This window comes from Trachemys scripta, chromosome 1 (genome assembly GCF_013100865.1).
Source record: "Trachemys scripta elegans isolate TJP31775 chromosome 1, CAS_Tse_1.0, whole genome shotgun sequence".
Classification (NCBI taxonomy): Eukaryota; Metazoa; Chordata; order Testudines; family Emydidae; genus Trachemys; species Trachemys scripta.
This window is the reverse complement of record NC_048298.1, coordinates 201,544,699-201,566,738: the sequence shown is the minus strand read 5'-3', so window position 1 is coordinate 201,566,738 and position 22,040 is coordinate 201,544,699. Positions and strand designations below refer to the sequence as shown.

The window sequence follows — 22,040 nt, the reverse complement described above, 5'->3', positions numbered from 1 at the left end:
TGGTGCCTAGAGCCGGCCCTGTCCCTTAGCCAACTGTACCTTTCTCTCTCTGTTATATTGCACACTTTGCACTGCATGTCTGTATGGCTGCTGGCCAAGAGGTGACAGTACTTCAGAAGTATTATATGTACTGGATGTAGATGTGAAATGTTTTAGGATCCTCTGGGAAAGGCGCTCTGTGGGTGTATATATATATACAAACCTCTACCCCGATATAACGCTGTCCTCAGGAGCAAAAAATCTTACCGCATTATAGGTGAAACCGCGTTATATTGAACTTGCTTTGATCCACCGGAGCGCACAGCCCCACCCCCTGGAGCACTGCTTTAGCGCGTTATATCAGAATTCGTGTTATTATCGCGTCTCGTTATATCGAGTAACGGTGGCCTCAGGAGCAAAGAGTCTATCACAATCTGTGTATATATATATATATATATATATATATATATATATATATATATATATAAAAAGATATTATTAAATGAAAAATATAATGACCAGTGAAATGGAGCACAAAAAAGCCTGTTTATGTGACCCTTGGTTATCAGAAACTTTGTTTTCCAAGACAATAATATTTTTCTGGTGGTTTCCAATAAATGAGTTACTAATTGGATGCCTGACCATCCATTTCAGAGGATTCAGCAGCATTTCGGTGCTGAGCCTACACTAAGGTGCTTCAATTAAGGTCTATAAACCTTGCAGTACAGGTGTCACCTTTAGACCCAACACGTATGCCTATGGACGATATGCACAGCAATCAGCACTGTACGACTGTCCTGACAAATTAGAGGAAACAGATTTAGTTAGAAGCAAATCAGATGAATGTTTTCTTTGTCAGAGGAACCAAACATCCAACTCTCAAGTAGTCATTTAAGGATCTCAATTTCATCCATATTGACAGTAGTCAATATGTAAGTCAATTTGCCCAGGCTGAAGACAATTGTGTACATCCAGAAGTGCATCGGCCAACATATGTTACAGGCTGTGACCATTTAAGACCAAGCCTAAAACAGGGCTAAATTCAGTGCTAAGGGGTCAGATTCTCCAGTCTCTTGTATCTTGTGCTTGTATGCAAAATGGGTGTAAAGTGGATGTATAGAACACTACCATTCCGATTTGGTAGCAATAGGGAACTACTCTGCACAGGTAGGAATTGGAACATTTCTCCCAGTGTGTAATTTGTGCTAGGGTGTGCCAGTGCTAAGCCCTCTGGACTTGCCATGTCAGAAATGAAAATAAAAAAATTGCTTGAGCACCACTTTCTTTACAATTTAAGCACTGACTTCTCTGCTTTGAGAAAAGGTGTAATGTGTAAGGCTGTGGAGAATCAGGTCCCTGGTGTTCAGACTGCTCAGTTTCAAGGCTTTTGTTTTCTCAAAGGAGAGAAGTACAGGGAAATATGTTTATTCATTCACATCCTGTATAATGTTCTTACAAAAATTATATCAATTTGGAGAGTTCAAACTACACATCTATGTCTGCAAATAGTCATTTGAAAAAAGTTTAATAATGAAATGTTTGAAAAATGCATCATTTTAAATTACTATGAAGATAGAAATTGTTTCTCAGAATAAACACCACCAAGATTTACAGTACAAGCTAAGTACAAGCTATCAATTGTGATCTACTGGTGGCAAGGCTTGGCAACATTAAATTTATTATTTTTCATAGCCTCAAGGCATTTTAATGTCTTAGTAGCAGTAACAACAAATTACCTAAACAAACTTTTAATAGGCTACAGTAAATTAGGAATGAAGAGTAATGCAGATCTGGGTGTAATGGAGCAGAATTAAACAACTCATATAATAATGAAATAACACTTTTGGCCTGACGTGTCATGAAAATGGCTTTTTACTAAAATTCAGGTTAAGAACTATTTTGATATTTCACCACTGCCATTAGCAGCAGCCCTATTATCTCCACCGCTATTCAGAAATATTTTACTATTCTATAGTATTATATATAAATTCATAATTTTTACTCCAAATTATATTACTCTGAGAAATTTATAAATTATAATATAAAATTATAGGATTCTAGGAATCTAACTATTGCTTCTTATCATAAGAAGAAATCAATAACTATTTTAGTGTGAATCATGACTACCTTTCCTCATCAGTCGAGGGGAAGTTCCTGCCCTTACCAATATTGAGCCAAGTTCAAGATATTGGTCCTTATCTTCAGGGTGATCCACAGCCCAGGCCTAGAGTAAGTACAAGATCATCTAAAAGTCCTAGATAAAGACCGCACTTAACAACTCTGCTCCTAAAGCATAATAAAACTCTCTATCCACAAGGGTTAAATTAATCTGTGCAGGCGACAGAGTTTTCCTGGGGGCTGGTCAGAAACTGTGGAATGAACTCCCAAAGGGACTGCGGTACATCGCAAACCTTAGCATCTTCCATTCCAGGTACAAGCCACATTCTTCAACCTTCTTTTTTCATCAGAAACACACAGTAGCATGTACATTTAAGAAAGAAAACCAAAACCCTATCAAAACAGAAGGTTTCACTGAACACCATTGTCCCTGTGTACATGCACACACGTAGGTACACACACACACACACACACACACACAGCTGTTTCCAGGTATCCAACATAAAATATGTACTCAGTCTTTGACCACTTCTTCCCATAACTTACATCACAGTAAAGTATTACACAGATATATAATACTTCATGTTTATGGTATATATAGAACCTAGTAGAGAATCCATTTTCGACTCTGCTGTTTGGTAATAGGTAATAGAAATTTCTTCGTTCCTGCTTAAAGTCTATTAACATATTCTTAAGTAACCACTTTTCCCTCTGACATTTTAAGAACTTTTTGTTGTTTATTTTAGTAGGGGAGGATGTTTATACTTCCCTTTCCTTTCAGAAAAGAGCACAATAATTTTTTGTACTGAGAATATTGCCTAATGCACAACTGAACTTCAGGGACCCCTTCACTGTCTATCAATATTACAAATTGCATTGCTAGCAACTCTAGGATGTCAAATGTTGCAAGTCAAAACTCATTTATTTAACAAAAAATATTGAGGAATGAAGCAGTCAATTTTCAGTATGAAGCCCGTGGAGTTTAGTGGTGAACTCCCATTATTAATAACATAAGCCATGTACTTAATTTCTTTTATGAAACACTAGATATTTAGCAATTATTCTAGTAAGCCCTATGATCATTCTAAGTATGCATCTCCGGATAAATGTGCTAAAATGGGTTTTCACTGGAGTCTATTCTACATCTTTTTATATCAGTTACAGCGTTATATTGCTTCTTTGTTTCTTCAAGGTTCTATTGACCCTTCCCCTCTCGCCCAGCCCCTTCTATCTGGTCTTAAATGAGATTCCATCAAATGTATGCTGTGTCAGTATAAACTTCTTAAAATATTACCCATCAGCCACAATTAACCAACATGACACTTTAGACTAGAGAAGTGGAGATTATTGACATACCCTCTATTATGGGCTGAAGCAGGCGATAAATCTTAAAATGTGAACTCCACTTTAACTGTAGGATCTAAACCTTTTTTTACTAATATTAGAAACTGGAATTTTTTTTTAAAAACTGTGTGATGAAACATATCCTTGTGTGTGTGTTGGTGGCATCTGCAATAAGAGCCTCAATCACCTGAACTTGAGTTTTCCTCTTGATTCTTGGACTCCAGGGCCAAAAATAACTGTTTTAAATGATCAGAGGGGTAGCCGTGTTAGTCTGGATCTGTAAAGGCAGCAAAGAGTCCTGTGGCACCTTGTAGACTAACAGACGTATTGGAGCATGAGCTTTTGTGGGTGAATACCCACTTCTTTGGATGCATGTCACATGCATCCGACGAAGTGGGTATTCACCCACGAAGGCTCATGCTCCAATACGTCTATAAGGTGCCACAGGACTCTTTGCTGTTTTAAATTAATTGTTATTAAAACATCTATATGTTCCAACTTAGACTTTAGCGAGCCTGATCATACCTTTCAGTACTGCAACTCCAGGTTTTCTACTTTCATTTCTTTCTTGCTTCAGCTTCTCCAAAGCAAAATTTAAAGTTCAAATTTATGTGATTACAGCCAAGCAGGGAGGTGGTCTAGAGAAGTCAACCTCAAACACTGGAAGTTTGGATAGGCACCCTACAATCTTGATGACAACAATTCCACAGTGCCCATGCAAGAGACACATTCTATGGCTTAGAGGCCAATTCTGTGCCCATAGCACAATCAAAAGACTTGCTATAATGAATAGAAGTACTTACTGACTTAACATTTTTCAGTGACTTAAAAAAAATAAAGAGAACATCTATGGATATAACATTTGCTGCACACCCTGATGATCCACTGCCAGAGACTAACAGCTCAACAATATATAATTATGGACATTGCATCTGGTGTGGCCTCAGAAGTGTTTGCTGCATTAAAAATAGATTTATGAAATTAAAATTAGACCTAACAAAGACAGAACTTTGGATGACTTGTGTGCAGCCAGCACAAATTTGCTTGCTGACTTATTTTTCTCCTGCTAAATGCACCACAATGGTTGTGGGGGTGGTAGTATGAAAGCCTGTCTCATAAAATGTTATTTACCAAAAGGATAAACAAGGGCATAGCTAGGTTTGTATGTACAGAGATCATGAACACTAAGGGCATGTCTACACTGCAATAACATGCTGCTGTTGGCCTGTGTCAACTGGCTCAATCTCATGCAGCTCAGGCTGCAGGGCTATAAAATTCCAGTGTAGACGTTCAGGCTCGGGCTGGAGCCCAAGCCCTGAGACCCCACAATGAGGAGGGTCCCAGAGGTTGGGCTGCAGCCTGAGGATCTACACTACATTTGTATAGCCCTACAGACCAAGCCCTGTGAGATCGAGCCAGCTGATACAGGCCAGCTATGCATGTTTTGTTGCAGTGTAGACATACCCTTAGAATTAAGTTTGAATGTACTAAGAGGGTATTTTTTGGTTCCATAAATATATTTCTTCTGAAGGGCCAGGTTATTCTTGTGCAGGCACAATGAGGGGCAGGAAGAATGGGAGGCAGAATGCAAAGAGCCTCCCACTCACCCACACACAGATACACACACTTCCCTTTTGCACAGCCTATGCAAGGGCCAGGGGCAACAACAATCTCCATGCTCAAGAAAACTCAAACTGCTGCCCCCAAACCCAAGTTAGAGAATTAACTGCCCCCAGGGGACAGGGACACAGAGTGACCCAGAGAGCTGATCTGGTGTACTGGGTCAGTAGTCAGCACCATTCAAATGTATGATCCAATTTAATCCCCCTACCCACTCCGAAAAATGGGCGCACACCCTGAATTCCCCCGAGGTTCAAAACAGCTCCATACCACCCCTGTGCAGACCTGCACTTATAAATATAATCTAGACCATTCTATGGGAACAATATCATTGATCTAAAGTTATAGTAGACAGTTTAACTACATTTTCCTTTATTTAACAGCATTGCGTAAGGCACTCTTCCTGTGTCAGTAGCTGCTGATTTGTATGTTTCATTGTTCCCACTGTGGGTATTGTTTTTACATTTAGTCGAAATAAATGGTTCAGTTGTTTTTTTGCATGGGCCACATGGCTGTTCAGGAGGAGAAATTATTCACATCCAAATTTCTCTCGCACTATGAGAGATGCATGTTATTAATAGCAATGACCATATGTAAGTCTGCTACATGCAGACTCTGACATATGCCAAACATAGCTAGGAATTAGGATATTGCTACTATTATTAGTATTATTGCTGTTAATGATTACAGTGCTTGTGCACATAAGTTTAATCAGGCAGCAGCCTTTGGAAATAGATATGAATATGTATGAATTTAAGAGAGTTAAAGGTTGGGGGTAGCCTGGGAGCATAGTAGACGGGCAGATTCTTGAAGCATGAACTAAGGATCTAGCCAGAAGCTAAGTACATGGTCATAACAGGTAGTCATATTTTACAAAGACTAGCAATCGGAGCAAACTCATGAACATCTTGTAAATTTTATATCTCAACTGCAAACCAAAACAAATATTTTACCAATATCATTCTATGTAACATTTTACATTTATTAAACTATTTAAAGTCAACGGTAAAAATAGGTAACAGATCAAAGCACACATATTAAACAACTGTACACTTTTGTTAGAAAAAACAATTGATCAATTACTGTTAAGAACCCAGAAAGTCTATATTTAGAGGTTACAGTTCTCTTGCGCTTATGTATTATCTGAGTTGTAAAAATAAAATAAATATGTATTTTCAGTGGAACATAAAGCTGACTACACCACCATCCTAGGATAATTCTGTGCTCCTCCTGGATTATTCCCTCTTTCCTACTTTTTCCTCACCCCTCCCCCCCCGATAAAACTAACATTGAGGATACAGAGATGCCAAGTAATAAGTGAATCATCACACCAAAGCTCAATAACTTCATAAACTCAGAGCTTTTCTTGAAATGAAGCAAATGTTAGGAACTTAGCAAAGGATATTGTTTAGTGGAATTATTTCTGTAGTCAGCTCTCTGACCCTTCTGTGTCTTTTCCTTTAGGTGAAACTTTAGTCAAGTTCAGTTATTAAGGCATTATGTTCCACTACTGTGATGTATCATTAGGTTTTTTTTTCTCCTGCTAGACACTGAATAGTTGACAAAAAACTGTTCTGTGAGGATTTTGTGATCTGTATGACGTTTCCCAATTAACTTAATATATGAAGTTACATATATGCACATTGTAACAATGTGCCTTAGAAATTTACTTTTAGAGTTTTTCTCCTCCTCCCCCCATTTCTGGATGTATATTTAAAACACACATAATGCAAACATTTACCACAAACATAAATTATAGAGAAGAAAAAATGCAACTATAATTAACTAATATCACCTCGCTATTCAGTTGGAGGTTTGGGAGGCAGACCTCTACACTGATATAAAAATGAGATTAATAAAATTATTATAACTTAGAAAAGAATTTGTTACAAATATGTTTGCACTTTATTGAATATTAAGATATAGCTACAAGAATGTTATAACCAGGATATTTGGAAATACTGTATAACAATATATATGTTTAGCTAGTTATGTTACAAAACATTAAAGCTAATCAAAAAAACTCCAGACGGTTTCTGCTTCTATCTTCCAAGGACAAGGAAACATCAAGCAGACAAAATAATGTAAGCATTGTTTTTTTAGGTAGAAACCTGATTGTGAATGGAATGTATGGCGAGTTATCAGGGCAATAAATCTGTGAAAAGTGGGTTCTACCAACCCCATCCTTTGGCAAGAAAACATGCTTGTACTCTTATAAAAGTTCTAGAGAAAAATATTCATAGTTGGAGAAGTTTTAAACTTTTGCTTATTTCTTAAATGTAATGGCAAACACCTTTTGAAATGCATGTTTGCAAATATGTTAGCTAAATGCAAAACTCCTAATATAACTCCTAAGGAAATTGCTATGTAAGTGGTAAAATACTTTATGTACCATCATGGACTCTAATGACCTTGTTAAACTAGAGTAAGAAACCATTTAAGTATGGACTATTTATATTAGTGGAGAATTTATTACTGGCAATATACAAACAAATCCTTACCCATGTCAGGAAGACAAGAAAGTCATTGGTCCAAAAATTGCCATGTTGAATTGACTGAAGATGAAGGCTTTCTAAAAGTTACTTAATTTTAAAAGACTATTTTGAGAACTAGAAACTCATGTGTGGATTTTTTTGAAAACAGAATTTCATTTCCTGTCAAAATAAATTGAAAGACTATCTCAAAGAATGGACTGAATAAAAAAAATTAAAACTAGCTTTGAAAGTTACCTAATGCTTTCCTGCCACAAGAAGAACAAAGGCAATTAAAGAAATGTACGTTTTCTTTAAACAGACGGCATATTCAGGAGTTGAAAGTGTCAACTTTGCCAAGGCATGAAGCCAGTGAAAGGGTCACAGCAAGCAACTTGAATCTAAACAAGCACCAAGAGCAACGTTTTCTTATAATTTCATGAAAATAGGATGGAGAAAGGAATAAAAACACTGAATTGAGAATCCTCACATGCATCTTCTGCTATCCTACTCAAACACAGCACTCCAGAAACAAGCTGCTACAGACAGATAAGAAAGAACAAAAAAACCCAAGAAGAAACCATTCCAAGGAAAACCTCCCCAAGACTTCAACATAGATTGATGAGAGGAAGTTAACTAAGACACTGCCAAGTGATTGGATTTAAAATTCTTGTAATGATTTTATTGGAATATTGAAATGCTGTTGTAACTTAAATTACTTACTGTTTCTCTGTTGATTACCAAATGGTTAGACCATATATTCCTGGAGAAGAAACAGGGGCTAAACATTTGTAAACAGAGAAATAGTGTGATTCAACTGGATTTAGTATTCTTAATATTTGTAATTGGCCTGTCTTAAAAAATAGGTTGGTCTTAACTTACCAAGAGAAAATTGACACACCAAAGTCTCTTGTACTCTCAAGTGTGTAATATCTGTTAAAAGCTCTCCACAAAAAGGCATGTAAAAGGGACTGTAACAGAAGTAACCAGTTTATAACTTGTACTCGATCATATGCATTGCTTTGTTTATTTTTCTCTTTTTTTCCTTTCTTTAATAAGCAGATAGCCATGGTTAATTTTTTCCTGTAAATGTCAGATAAGCCTTCTTCTATGACTGTATACATACATGATTTAAACACACAAAAACTGATGCATTATGACTCCAAATTCTTTCCCTCACCATATATTCATCTGCTGTCTGATTTTCCCTCTCTTCAAATGTAATTTGTAGATTTATTCTCCTCTATATGACTGGCACATAGCTTTTGTTTCCCCAGCCTGCCTCAAAGTCCTTGTCAAATTTTAGACAGAGTGTACAAATGATCTTTCAAAACTCCTAGTTCTGTAATTAACAACTGAAAAATAAAATTATGCTCAGATTTAGAAGTCATACAACAGAAGTTAAATTTGACATCTGAGTTCCCAAGCAGTCCTTTAACAATGGATAGAATAAAACTATTTCATGACATAAAAGAATCATATTAATAGGTTTTGCATAACTAGTGTCATATCTTCTGTGCAGAATTGCTGTATAACAACACTACAGGATGTAGCAAAATCAACACAAACAGTAAATTCACCAGAAATAATGCAATTACCTACTGACTCATGTCAACACTACTGCATCACCTCCCATAATTGTGCAGTTAACTTATGTTATTGTATATTAAGATTTGACTCATTGTATTTATTAATATATTAAATACAGAAATTTTAAAGTAGTTCAGATTTTTAGTAACACACTTCTTCACATTTTATACAGCTTGCATCAAAGACAATATCTTCCTCTGAACACCAGGTCATACGTCTGTTCATGAAAGCCTTTTCAAGAAAATCCTGTTAATTTTGAAAATGCCTCACTAAGCAATGTGATTTCATAAAGAATGACAACAAAAACACCAAGAGGCTAATCTAGTAAGAGTCAGAATGTTCAGATCTTTTAACTGCTTAACCTAATGGAGATGATCATCTCTTCTGTCAGCTTCACAAGTGCCTGCTAATACCTTCCAAACAAGAGTCTTATAAAAATAGTATTTCCCCTTGCCTTGCACCATCCACATATGCTGTTGGTGAAGCATCGGCACATGGCCAACAAAGTGACGAAGAACCAATTAATTAAATGATAGAGCTATTTCTTCAGACTAATTTTTCTTCCGCATATAAATCCTAACTGCCAGATTGCCTTTTGTCACTCAAACTAACATTTTAAATAATTGTTTTAAGGCCCTCAAAAGGCTCTAGCTCTATCTTCCTCTCACCACAACTTAGTATTGAATGACAGTAGCTTTAAAAAACATAGGGCAGACAGAAATGCATAGGTTCTGGATGATCACAAACAAAAATGGATGATAGTTAGATGAGAAGGAGGTTAGACCTAAGTTAGTCATAAACACAGGAGTATTACTTGCAGAGATGTATGAGCTGATTCTGATATGTGTTGCATGGCCCATTTGACAAGTGTGTTCTTGTTTATATGTGGAGCACACAATAGTTTTGCAGATCATCTCAAACTCATGCTCCTAAAACCTTTACATCACTCTTCCCCAACATGTGTTTTGCACACAAAACAGATATGTTAAAGAAACCATTTTAAAGAATGTTTTGGAGAGTTTTAAAAAAGAGAGATTATTTCTTATACCACTACCTTTAAATCCAGGTGATATTGTCACTATTAAGGGTCAGATATTAAGCGAACAAATATTGAATCCAGGGCAACTGCTGTATGTGTATTTATAACTGACAAGGATCTGGTCCTTAGAGTCCAAGGCCTGGTCTACACTACGACTTTAATTCGGATTTAGCAGCGTTAAATCGAATTAACCCTGCACCCGTCCACACAACGACGCCATTTAATTCGAAATAAAGGGCTCTTTAAATCGATTTCTGTACTCCACCCCGACGAGCGGAGTAGAGCCAAAATCGATTTTATCATTTCGAATTAGTGTTAGTGTGGCCACAATTCGATGGTATTGGCCTCTGGGAGCTATCCCACACTGCACCATTGTGACCGCTCTGGACAGCGATCTGAACTCGGATGCACTAGCCAGGTAGACAGGAAAAGTCCCGCGAACATTTGAATTTCATTTCCTGTTTGCCCAGTGTGGAGAGCACAGGTGACCACAGATAGCTCATCAGCACAGGTAAGCATGCAGGCCGATAATCGAAAAAGAGCACCAGCATGGACCGTACGGGAGGTACTGGATCTGATCGCTATATGGGGAGAGGATTCAGTGCTAGCAGAACTTCGTTCTAAAAGACAAAATGCCAAAACTTTTGAAAAAATCTCCAAGGGCATGATGGAGAGAGGCCAGAATAGGGACTCAGATCAGTGCCGCGTGAAAGTCAAGGAGCTCAGACAAGCCTATCAAAAAACAAAGGAGGCAAACGGTCGCTCCGGGTCAGAGCCGCGGACATGCCGCTTCTACGCCGAGCTGCATGCAATTCTAGGGAGGGGGGCCACCACCACTACCCCACCTGTGACCATGGATTCCGGGTCGGGGATAGTCTCATCAGCTACAGCTGAGGATTCTGCGGATGGGGAAGAGGAGGAGGAGGAGGACGAGCTCGCAGAGAGCACCCAGCACTCCGTTCTCCCCAACAGCCAGGATCTTTTTCTCAGCCTGACTGAAGTACCCTCCCAACCCAGTATCCAGGACCATGACCCCATGGAAGGGACCTCAGGTGAGTTTACCTTTTAAAGTATAAAACTTGTTTTAAAAGCAAGCATTTTTTAATGATTACTTTGCCCTGAGGACTTGGGATGCATTCGCGGCCAGTACAGCTACTGGAAAAGTCTGTTAACGTGTCTGGGGATGGAGCGGAAATCCTCCAGGGACATCTCCATGAAGCTCTCCTGGAGGTACTCCAAAAGCCTTGACACAAGGTTTCTGGGCAGTGCAGCCTTATTCCATCCTCCATGGTAGGACACTTAACTGCGCCATGCTTGCAGCAAGTAATCTGGTATCATTGCCTGACAAAGCCTGGCAGCGTATGGTCCCGGTGTTTGCTGGCATTCAAGCAACATCCGTTCTTTATCTTGCTGTGTAATCCTCAGGAGAGTGATATCGCTCATGGTAACCTGGTTGAAATACGGGAACTTAATTAAGGGGACAGAGATGGCCGTTCCTACTGGGCTGTTTGCCTGTGGCTGAAAAGAAATCCTTCCCTGCAGTTAGCCAAGCGCGGGGGGAGGGAATTGGCCCTGAGCTTTTCGCGTTTGGCTAGCAGGGATCTTCCCTGTTACCAGCCATGCGGTGGGGGGAGGGATAAAGCGATCATCCCAGAGAATTGGATGGGGGTGGGGGGGGGTTAGTTTGTTTTCTGCTGCTGAAGGTTAACAGGAAAACCACAGCCGTCAATGGGCTTTGCTTGGTATGTGGGAAAGGAGGGCGCAGAAGCCGAAAGACAATGGCTTACCATGGCTGCATGCAAGCTGAATTCTGTTGCCCGGACCTGCGTCTGTGATCTCTAACACCAAAGCCACAGGCACTCAATATTAAGATGGAAAATGCGGCCTTGTACTGAAATCACATGTGCTATGTAATGTGAATAGTGTTTTTCACCATGAAAGAGTATAAGCATTGTTCTGTAAAATGTATCATTTTAAAAACTTCTCTCCTTTTTTCAACCCTCCCTCCAGCAGCTGCAAATTTTTCAAGCCTCCCTCCTCCGTCCTGAAGGCTATCTCAGATAAGGCGGTGTAGAAAGAGGACGCGAGACGACATGTTCACGGAAATAATGGAATGCACCCGCAATGAAAGAGCTCATTTGAATGAGTGGAAGGACACTGTATCTAAATTTAGGAAAGATGCCAGTGAACGTGAGGTCATGAGGGACGCTCGAGATGAGAAGTGGCAGGCTGCAACGCTGGGGCTGCTGCGTGAGCAAACGGACATGCTCCGGCGTCTGGTGGAGCTTCAGGAACGGCAGCAGGATGACAGAGTGCCACTGCAGCCGCTGTATAACCTCCCTCCCCCCTCACCATGTTCCATATCCTCCTCACCCAGACGTGTAAGAACGCGGGGGGAGGCTCCGTGCACCCTCCCACTCCACCCTAGTGGACAGCCCAACCAAAAGGCTGTCATTATATTGAATTTGTTCAGTGGCCTTTTACTTCCCTCCTATCCTCCTCCCAAACCTCACCCAGATTACCTTGTTGGTTCTCTCCCTATGTTTATAATCACTTAATAAAGAATACATGATTTTTAAACGATAGTGACTTTATTTCCTTTGAAAGAAAGCTGGGGGAACGGGGAGGGTGGGTTCCTTACAGAGAATGAATGAGTCAATAAAGGGGGCGGGTTTTCATGAAGGAGAAACAAACAGAAATTTCACACTGTAGCCTGGCCAGTCATGAAACTGGTTTTCAAAGCTTCTCTAATCACAGCGCTTCCTGGTGTGCTCTTTTAATCGCCCTGGTGTCTGGCTGCGCGTAATCAGCAGCCAGGCAATTTGCCTCAGCCTCTCACCCTGCCATAAAGGTCTCCCCCTTACTTTCACAGAGATTGTGGAGCACACAGCAAGCAGAAATAACAATGGGGAGATTTCTTTGGCTGAGGTCAGAGTGAGTCAGTAGCGATCGCCAGCGAGCTTTTAAACGGCCAAATGCACATTCTACCACCATTCTGCACTTGCTCAGCCTGTAGTTAAACAGCTCCTGACTCCTGTCCAGGCTGCCTGTGTATGGCTTCATGAGCCATGGCATTAAGGGGTAGGCTGGGTCCCCAAGAATAACTATTGTCATTTCAACATCCCCAACAGTTATTTTCTGGTCCGGGAAGTAAGTCCCTTGCTGCAGCCCTTTAAACAGAGTAGTGTTCCTGAAGACGCGAGCATCATGAACCCTTCCCGGCCAGCCCACGTTGATGTTGGTGAAACGTCCCTTGTGATCCACAAGTGCTCACAGCACCATTGAAAAGTACCCCTTGCGGTTTATGTACTGGGTACCCTGGTGCTCCGGTGCCAAGATAGGGATGTGGGTTCCATCTATCGCCCCACCACAGTTAGGGAATCCCATTGCAGCAAAGCCATCCACTATGACCTGCATATCTCCCAGAGTCACTAGCTTTCGTAGCAGCACCTCAGTGATTGCTTTGGCTACTTGCATCACAGCAGCCCCCACAATAGATTTGCCCACTCCAAATTGATTCCCGACTGACCGGTAGCTGTCTGGCGTTGCAAGCTTCCACAGGGCTATTGCCACTCGCTTCTCAACTGTGAGGGCTGCTCTCATCTTGGTATTCTGGTGCTTCAGGGCAGGGGAAAGCAAGTCAAAGTTCCAAGGAAGTGCCCTTACGCATGCGAAAGTTTCGCAGCCACTGGGAATCGTCCCACACCTGCAACACTCTGCGGTCCCACCAGTCTGTGCTTGTTTCCCGGGCCCAGAATCGGCGTTCCATGGCTATAACCTGCCCCATTAACAGCATGATCTCCAAAGGACCAGGTCCCGCGGTTCGATAGAATTCCATGTCCATATCCTCATCACTCTCGCCGCCGCGCTGCCATAGCCTGCTCCTCGCCGCCTGGTTTTCCAGGTTCTTGTTAAGCATAAACTGCACGATAAGGCGTGAGGTATTTACAATGTTCATGACTGTTGTCTTGAGCTGAGTGGGCTCCATGCTTGCCGTGGTATGGCATCTGCACTGTTCACCCAGGAAAAAGGCGCAAAATGGTTGTCTGCCGTTGCTTCCTGGAGACGGGGGAGGATATACCCAGAACCACCCACGGCAATGTTTTTGGCCCCATCAGGCATTGGGATCTCAACCCAGAATTCCAATGGGCGGAGGAGACTGCGGGAACTATGGGATAGCTATGGGATAGCTACCCACAGTGCAACCCTCCGGAAATCGACGCTAGCCCCGGTACATGGAAGCACACCACCGAATTAATGTGCTTAGTGTGGTTGCATACATTCAACTTTATACAATCTGTTTTCCAAATTCGAATTATATAAATTCGGATTAATCCCGTAGTGTAGACATACCCCAAATGTGCAGGGCTCAGAAAGAGAGAAATATTAAAGTGAATAAATATAAAATACTTCTGAAAAATTACCAAAAATAACTTTTGTAGGCATCAAAATGTCATGACTTTAATGGCAATTATCTCAGGCCCTTTCATGACTAGGGAAGGTGTTCTTTGTCCCACTGGTAATCTCCCCTCCCTAATGGCATAAAGCTCATGTTTCTAGCCTTGCAGGAATAAGCAGTGCCCAAACTTAATGCCATGAGATTTTTATGTCACTAGACCAGAAATGTATCTTGTCTGTCTCTGAGCATGAGTCAGAGATAATTTTCTTTTGGGAGTGGCAGGAGGGGAGAAAGAAGAGGAAGAACTATTTCTTCCACGGATTGATTTTACTTTAAATTACCTTGTTTGATGCTGTTCAAGGGGTTGGAATATGTCCTGGGAGAATTAGTGGCCAGCGAGTTGCAAGGCAGGCAAAAGGGCACAAACAAGTTTATTATATAGGTCTGCTCTTTTCTACACGGATATGTCCTCTACATATGCGATACATAAATAAATAACTAAAATATGTTTAAGCTCACAAAGGGGGAGCACTGGACCATCTGGAAGTAACAACTGCCTACATAGCCTAAAGTCTGCTCCCTTTTGGATATGCATTATGATGCATTTTTGATTACATGATCATAAACTATATTTTCTGCAGGACCTCTGCCTCATTCAGTGTGCAAGTTATATGGTGCACAATAAAGGGGACATCTTTACTGAATGATATAAAGGTCTTTGTGGGTTCCAGTTTAGCTTCTTAACATTGCCTCATTCATTATACATAATCCTTTTTCTATTCACTCATTCACCACATAACCTTGTTCTTGGTTTAAGGTGAAATCTGGTTTGAGTTTGGTTACGGGGAAAGTTTGCTATAAAAGAGGAGGTAGTAGTCAGATTTTTACTTAATGAAATAACTATTTTAAAATGTGCTATATATTATGCATCTTTTCATTTGAAAAATCTTGTGTGTATTTTTAAAAATACTGATTTTTGTGCAATATGAAAATATTATGCATATCTAATTATCTTTGTGAGCTATTTTTGTTTCCCTTTGTATTTGGCTCTACACAGCATTGTGGTGCTGGAAACTAGTCAATGTCAATGATCACTCCTAAAAGATATCTGTATTACTTAATTACAGACATCGAAATCTATTCTGTGGTTTCTTCTCATTAGGAAAAGATAGATTACTAAATGGGAAAGCTATTTCTCGCAGGTCTATCTTGTAGGTTAATCCAATTCTTCAACCTCGAGATGACTTAATAAATCTTAAATAATTAACTCACTATTTTACATACTTAAAAAGGAAATAATCAAATATGTTAAAACTGTAGATTAATGAAAACCCAAGTATTCTAGTTCACAAAGATAACACGCCAGGGCATTTAGAGAATTTGAAAAGAGTAAGATTTTCCATATGCATCATTGTTTTTGAGTGTCTCCTATAATCGGAATTTCTTCCCTCATTCCTGGCTCATTTTAGATCAGTGCCTTCTTCAATTAACAAAAATCAAAAACAAAAAATAAAAACACATGACATTAAACAGCCTACACTTTTTCTCTACCAGACAGTTCTTATCTCCATTGCACTATAGGTGCTTGTTAATGTAACACTGAAAGCAGAAGATTTTTCTTGTGCTTGGGAATTAATTTATTACACGTATCTAAAGTGTCATTGTTAGACAAACCATTTTATCCAAATGAACTAATCAACTTGAAAATCACTGGTATGGAATTAGTACTATCTATCTATTTATATCTATATCTATATCCACACATACACACTATCATTTTGAGTCATCCAAAATGAGAATGAAGTCAGCTATCAATAAACTAATCATTATTTTTTTTGCTTATGAACCTAGGGCATGGATCAGCATTCAGCGTCAGTACTGGGCCTGGCCCAGGGAATGATCCAACCAGCAGACCAAATTTAGTGATGAATCCTGGTCACATGGCACATGAGGCATATTATGCATCCACTAAGAAGAATAGAAGAGTGTACAAATTGGAACTGGCATATGAAAACTGAATGACAATTTTGTCATGATGCAGTTTACAAAAAAACATCTTGGATGTTCTTTTGATAACAAAATGAAAGAGGATGGCACAGGCAACACAGGTTAAGGACCCACACAAGGTTAATGGAACCTCTCTTTCATGACTTGCTCATGAATCAAGTTTCTCCTACAAAGCATGGTAATAAAGCATCTCCCACAAGCAAAGTTATAATAATGCTCCCAGAGCATTATTCTCTTCTTCCGCTGAACATACAAACCACATGGAAATGAATGGGCATTGTGTGCCTGAACTAAGTAAAGACAGACCAAACATTTAACTACAGAAGTGTTACCTGGTTGCACCTTATTCTAATGTTAATTTTATTTTTAAATGCATTTTCAGCTAATATCTCAGAAAAAATAATATTCGTTAGAGAAAAAGGTTGAACAAGAAAACATTTGAAAAACATCACATAAAAATACCACTCAGCAATCAACACTATATACAATTGAACTATAAAGGAATGGGTCAGGAATTGGTCAGTCAAAACCTACCTTGAGGTACTGCTTTATTTTGGCTTGATCTGGGTCCCTGGTACCTGTTTGTGCTCTAGCCAAATTCTGTTCTGCGTCAGTTAGCCACTGACTAAAATTCTTCATGTCATGGTGGAAACACTGCCACTTCTTCACAGCTCTGTCAAAGCGTCTACAGGTGGAAACGGAAACCAAGTGATGATATTTTAGTATATTTAACTAGAAAGATCAAAAGTTTTTAATATTTCTAGTGTCAAATGATGTGATTTTGATGCCTTTATATGCTTGAAATTTTAGTACCTACATGAAAAGAAAACATTATAGAACTTCTAAGCACTCACAAGATTACTGAGCATGTAAGCCACAGGGCAGTGTCTTATTCATTTTTTGCTTCTTTTCTCTTTTTTTCTTATTTTAAATGAATTCCATGCTAATGAAAGGTGCTCCACTAGCAGATTTGAAAACCTGAAGTCCTGTGCTAATCCACAGAATTGGTACAATACTTGCAGAAGCAGTGCAATCTGCCACGCTACCCTGCCAACGTGCCTAGATACTGGCATGAAGGAAACACCATTAAGTATGAAACGATAGTTCAGTTCCCATGTCCTAGCAAACAGGAGCAGATAACGGGAGTTTTGCAAGAGAGTTTACAGCTGGGGGGGGGGAGGGGGGAGAGAGAGGCTATATACACTTAGCATTCCTTAATCTTAAACCAAAAAGCACCCCCTGATAAAAACAAAACAAGGGAACCAGCTGCAGGAGTACAAAGAGAATGCAGGAATGCACCAGAGTGGGTGCCACCCAGTTTATTGCACCCAATGCAGCATGTATGATTACCTGCCCTGTGATGTTGTGGTATCCTCTTGCACGGAGGATACCTCTTCAGGAGAGGGAACTCCAGTTATTAGGAAGAGACGGATATTAGTAATGGGCGATTAAATCATTAGAAACATAGATAGCTAGGTTGGCGACGACCAGGAGAAATGCATGGTGACTTGCCTGCCTGGTGCGAAGGTTGCAAATCTCTCAAGACATCTAGCTAGACTTATGTGTAATGCTGGGGAGGAGTCGGTTGTTGTGGTACATGTAGGTACCAGTGCCATTGGGCAAGATAGGAGAGAGGTCCTGGAGGCCAAATTTAGGCTGCTAGGTAAGAGATTGAAGTTCAGAACCTCTGTAGTAGCATTCTCTGAAATGCTCCCAGTTTCATGCACAGGGCCAGTTAGACAGGCAGAACTGCAGGGTCTCAATGGGTGGATAAGACAATGTGTAGGGAGGAGGGGTTTAGATCTATTAGGAACTGGGGAAACTTTTGGGACAGGGGTGCCTATACAGGAAGGATGAGCGCCACCTAAATCAAAATAGAACCAGATTGCTGGCACTTAAAATTAAAAAGGTCATAGAGCAGTTTTTAAAGGGCTAGGGAAAAGCCAACAGGTGCGGAGGAGCACATGGTTCAGACAGAGACATCCCTTAGGGCAAGATCTATTAATGGAGATTCTCTATGTCCTAGTAAGGAGAAGAATATGGAAGATGATAAAATACAGATAGGATCTGATGAGAAACAGTCAAATGAAAAAAAAAAGTCTCATTCAATTACATCACGTAATGGGAGACAACTAAAAAGTGAGAAGTTTTTAAAGTGCTTCTATACCAATGCTAGACGCTTAAATAATAAGATGGGTGAACTAGAGTGCCTCGTATTAAATGAGGATATTGATATAATAGGCATCACAGAAACTTGGTGGAATGAGGATAATCAATGGGACACTGTAATACCAGGGTACAAAATATATTGGAAGGACAGAACAGGTTGTGCTGGTGGGGGAGTGGCATTATATGTGAAAAAGTGTAGAATCAAATGAAGTAAAAATCTTAACTGAACCAAACTGCACCAGCACCATAGAATATCTATGGATAGTAATTCCATGCTCGAATAATAAGAATATAGCAATAGGGATATACTACCAACCACCTGACCAGGATGGTGATAGTGACTGTGAAATGCTCTGGGAGATTACAGAGGCTGTTAAAAGTAATAAATAATAATAATAATAATAATAATAATGGGAGGATTCCAACTATCCCCATATTGACTGGGTACATGTCACATCTGGACACCTTAAATGACTGCTTCTTGGAAAAGCTAGTTCTGGAACACACCAGAGGAGAGGCAATTCTTGATTTAGTCCTAAGTGGAGCACAGGATCAGGTCCAAGAGGTGAATATAGCTGGGGTGCCATAATATATCATGACCATAATATAATTAAATTTAACATCCCTGTGGCTGGAAAAACACCACAGCAGCTCAACACTGTAGCATTTAATTTCAGAAAGGGGAACTACACAAAAATGAGGAGGTTAGTTGAACAAAAATTAAAAAGTACAGCACCAAAAGTAAAATCCCTGCAAGCTTCATTGAAACTTTTTAAGACATCATAATAGAGGCTCAAATGTATATCCCAAATTAAAAAACAGAGAACCCAAAAAGAGCCACTGTGGCTAAACAACAGAATAAAAGAAGCAATGAGAGGCAAAAAGGCATCCTTTAAAATGTGGAAGTTAAACCCTAGTGCAGAAAAGAGCATAAACTCTGGCAAATTAAGTGCAAAAATATAATTAGGAGGCCAAAAAAGAATCTGAAGAACAGGTAGCCAAAGAAAAGTAACAGCAAAAAAAAAATTAAAAGTAATTCAGGAGCAGGAATCCTGCTAAACAACCAGTGCAGCCACTGGACGATTGAGATGCTAAAGGCGCACTCAAGGACGATAAGGTCATTGCAGAGAAACTAAATGAATTCTTTGGATCAGTCTTCATGGTTGAGGATGTGAGGGAGATTCCCAAACCTGAGCCATTCTTTTTACAGGACAAATCTGAGGAACTGTCCCAGATTGAAGCATCATTAGAGGAGGTTTTGAAACATATTGATAAACTAAACAGTAATAAATCACCAGGTCCAGATGGTATTCACCCAAGAGGTCTGACGGAACTCAAATGTGAAATTATAGTAAACAACAAAACGTTCAGACACATATATGAACATAATTTGTTGGGGAAGAATCAACATGTTTTTTGTAAATAGAAATCATGCCTCACCAATCTACTAACATTTTCAGGGGGTCAACAAGGATGTGGACAAAGGTGATCCAGTGGATACAGTGTATTTAGATTTTCAGAAAGCCTTTGACAAGGTTCCTCACTAAAGACTCTTAAGCAAAGTAAGCAGTCTTTTTCAAGCTGAGCAGTCCCAGTCTTTCTAATCTCTATTTGGAAACTGCTCTGTATCCCTAATCATTTTTGTTGTCCTTCTCTATACTTTTTCCAATTTTAATACACCTTTTTTGAGATGGGGTGACCAGAACTGCATGCAGTATTCAAGGTGTAGGAGTATCATGGATTTATATGCTGGTATTATGATATTTTCTATCATTTTATGTATCCCTGTTCTTATGATTCGTAACAGTGTTAGCTTTTTTGACTGCTGCTTTACATTGAGCAGATGTTTTCAGTGAACTATGCACAATGACTTCAAGATCTCTTTCTTGAGTGGCAACAGCTAATTTAGACCCCATCATTTTGTATTTAGAGTTTGGATTGTATTTTCCAATTTGCATTACTTTGCATTTATCAACATTAAATTTCATCTGCCATTTTGTTGTCCAGTCATCCAGTTTTGTGTGATCTTTTTGTAATTCTTTACAGTCTGCTTTGGACTTGGCTATCTGGAGTAATTTTGTATCATCTGCAAACTTTGCCACCTCATGTTTAACCCTTTTTCATATCATTTATGAATACGTTGAACCGCACAGGTCCCGGTACAGAGCCTTGGGGGACCCCACTATTTACCTCTCTCAACTGTGAAAATTGATCATTGATTTCTACCCTTTGTTTCCTATCCTTTGTATCCTATCTTCAGTTACTGATCTATGAGAAGACCTTTCCTCTTATCCCATGATGGCTTTTTTCTCTTAAGAGAGTTTGGTGAAGGACCTTCTCAAAGGCTTTCTGAAAGTCCAAGTACACTTGGAAAGTCCACTAGATCACCCTTGTCCACATGTTTGTTGAACCCTCAAAAATTGTAATAGATTGGTGAGGCATGATTTGCCTTTACAAAAGCTATGTTGACTCTTCCCCAACATATCATGTTCATCTACATGTTTGATCATCTGGTTCTTTTCTATAGTTTCAATCACATTGCCAGATACTGAGATTAAATTTACTGGCCTGTAATTGTCAAAATCACTTCTGGAGCCTTCTTAAAAATCGGTGTCACATTAGTTAACCTCCCATCATCTGATGCAGAGGCTGATTAAAGTGATAGATTACATACAAATTTAGTAGTTCTGCAATTTCACATCTTAATTCATTCAGAACTCTGGTGAATATCATCTGATGGCTGATGAGTTATTACTGTTTAAATTTATCAATTTGTTCCAAAACCTCCTCTATTGACATCTCAATCTGGGGCAGTTCCTCAGATCTGTCACCTAAAAAGAAGGCTCAGGTGTGTGAATCTCACATGCTCTTCAGTGAAGACTGATACAAAGAATTCGTTTAGCATCTCCACAATGGCCTTATCTTCCTTGAGTGCTCCTTTAGCACCTTGATTGGTCAGTGTCCCCACTGATCATTTGCCAGACTTCTTGCTTCCGACCTATTAAAAAAACTGCTGTTAGCTTTCATGTCTTTCAATATTTGCTCTTCAAATTCCTTTTTGGCCTACCTAATCATGCTTTTACACTTGATTTGCCAAAGTTTAAGCCCATCAGATTTTCCTCAGTGGTTTAAAGTTATAGAACTTCCCAAAGCAGAGTTATGGTACAGTGTTTGGATTTAGACATTTGTGGAATTTCTCATTCAAGTATTAAATTCATTTATCTTGTGTTTTGCTGCACTGTTGAGTGTGATAATTAATGAAAGATTTCTTGGGATATTTTATTAAATATGCCATTGTTAAATA

At 39.5% G+C, this 22,040-nt stretch overlaps 1 protein-coding gene across 11 annotated transcripts in view; it reads right to left on the bottom strand.

The window, feature by feature from the left end:
• Positions 1–22,040, bottom strand: part of DMD (dystrophin) — a 1,855,422-nt gene that overhangs the window by 946,525 nt on the left and 886,857 nt on the right. For all 11 annotated transcript variants that reach the window (XM_034754682.1, XM_034754655.1, XM_034754674.1 and 8 more), the window contains one exon: positions 17,102–17,252. In XM_034754682.1, the coding sequence (XP_034610573.1) occupies positions 17,102–17,252 (151 nt within the window). The remainder of the gene's footprint in view (positions 1–17,101; positions 17,253–22,040) is intronic.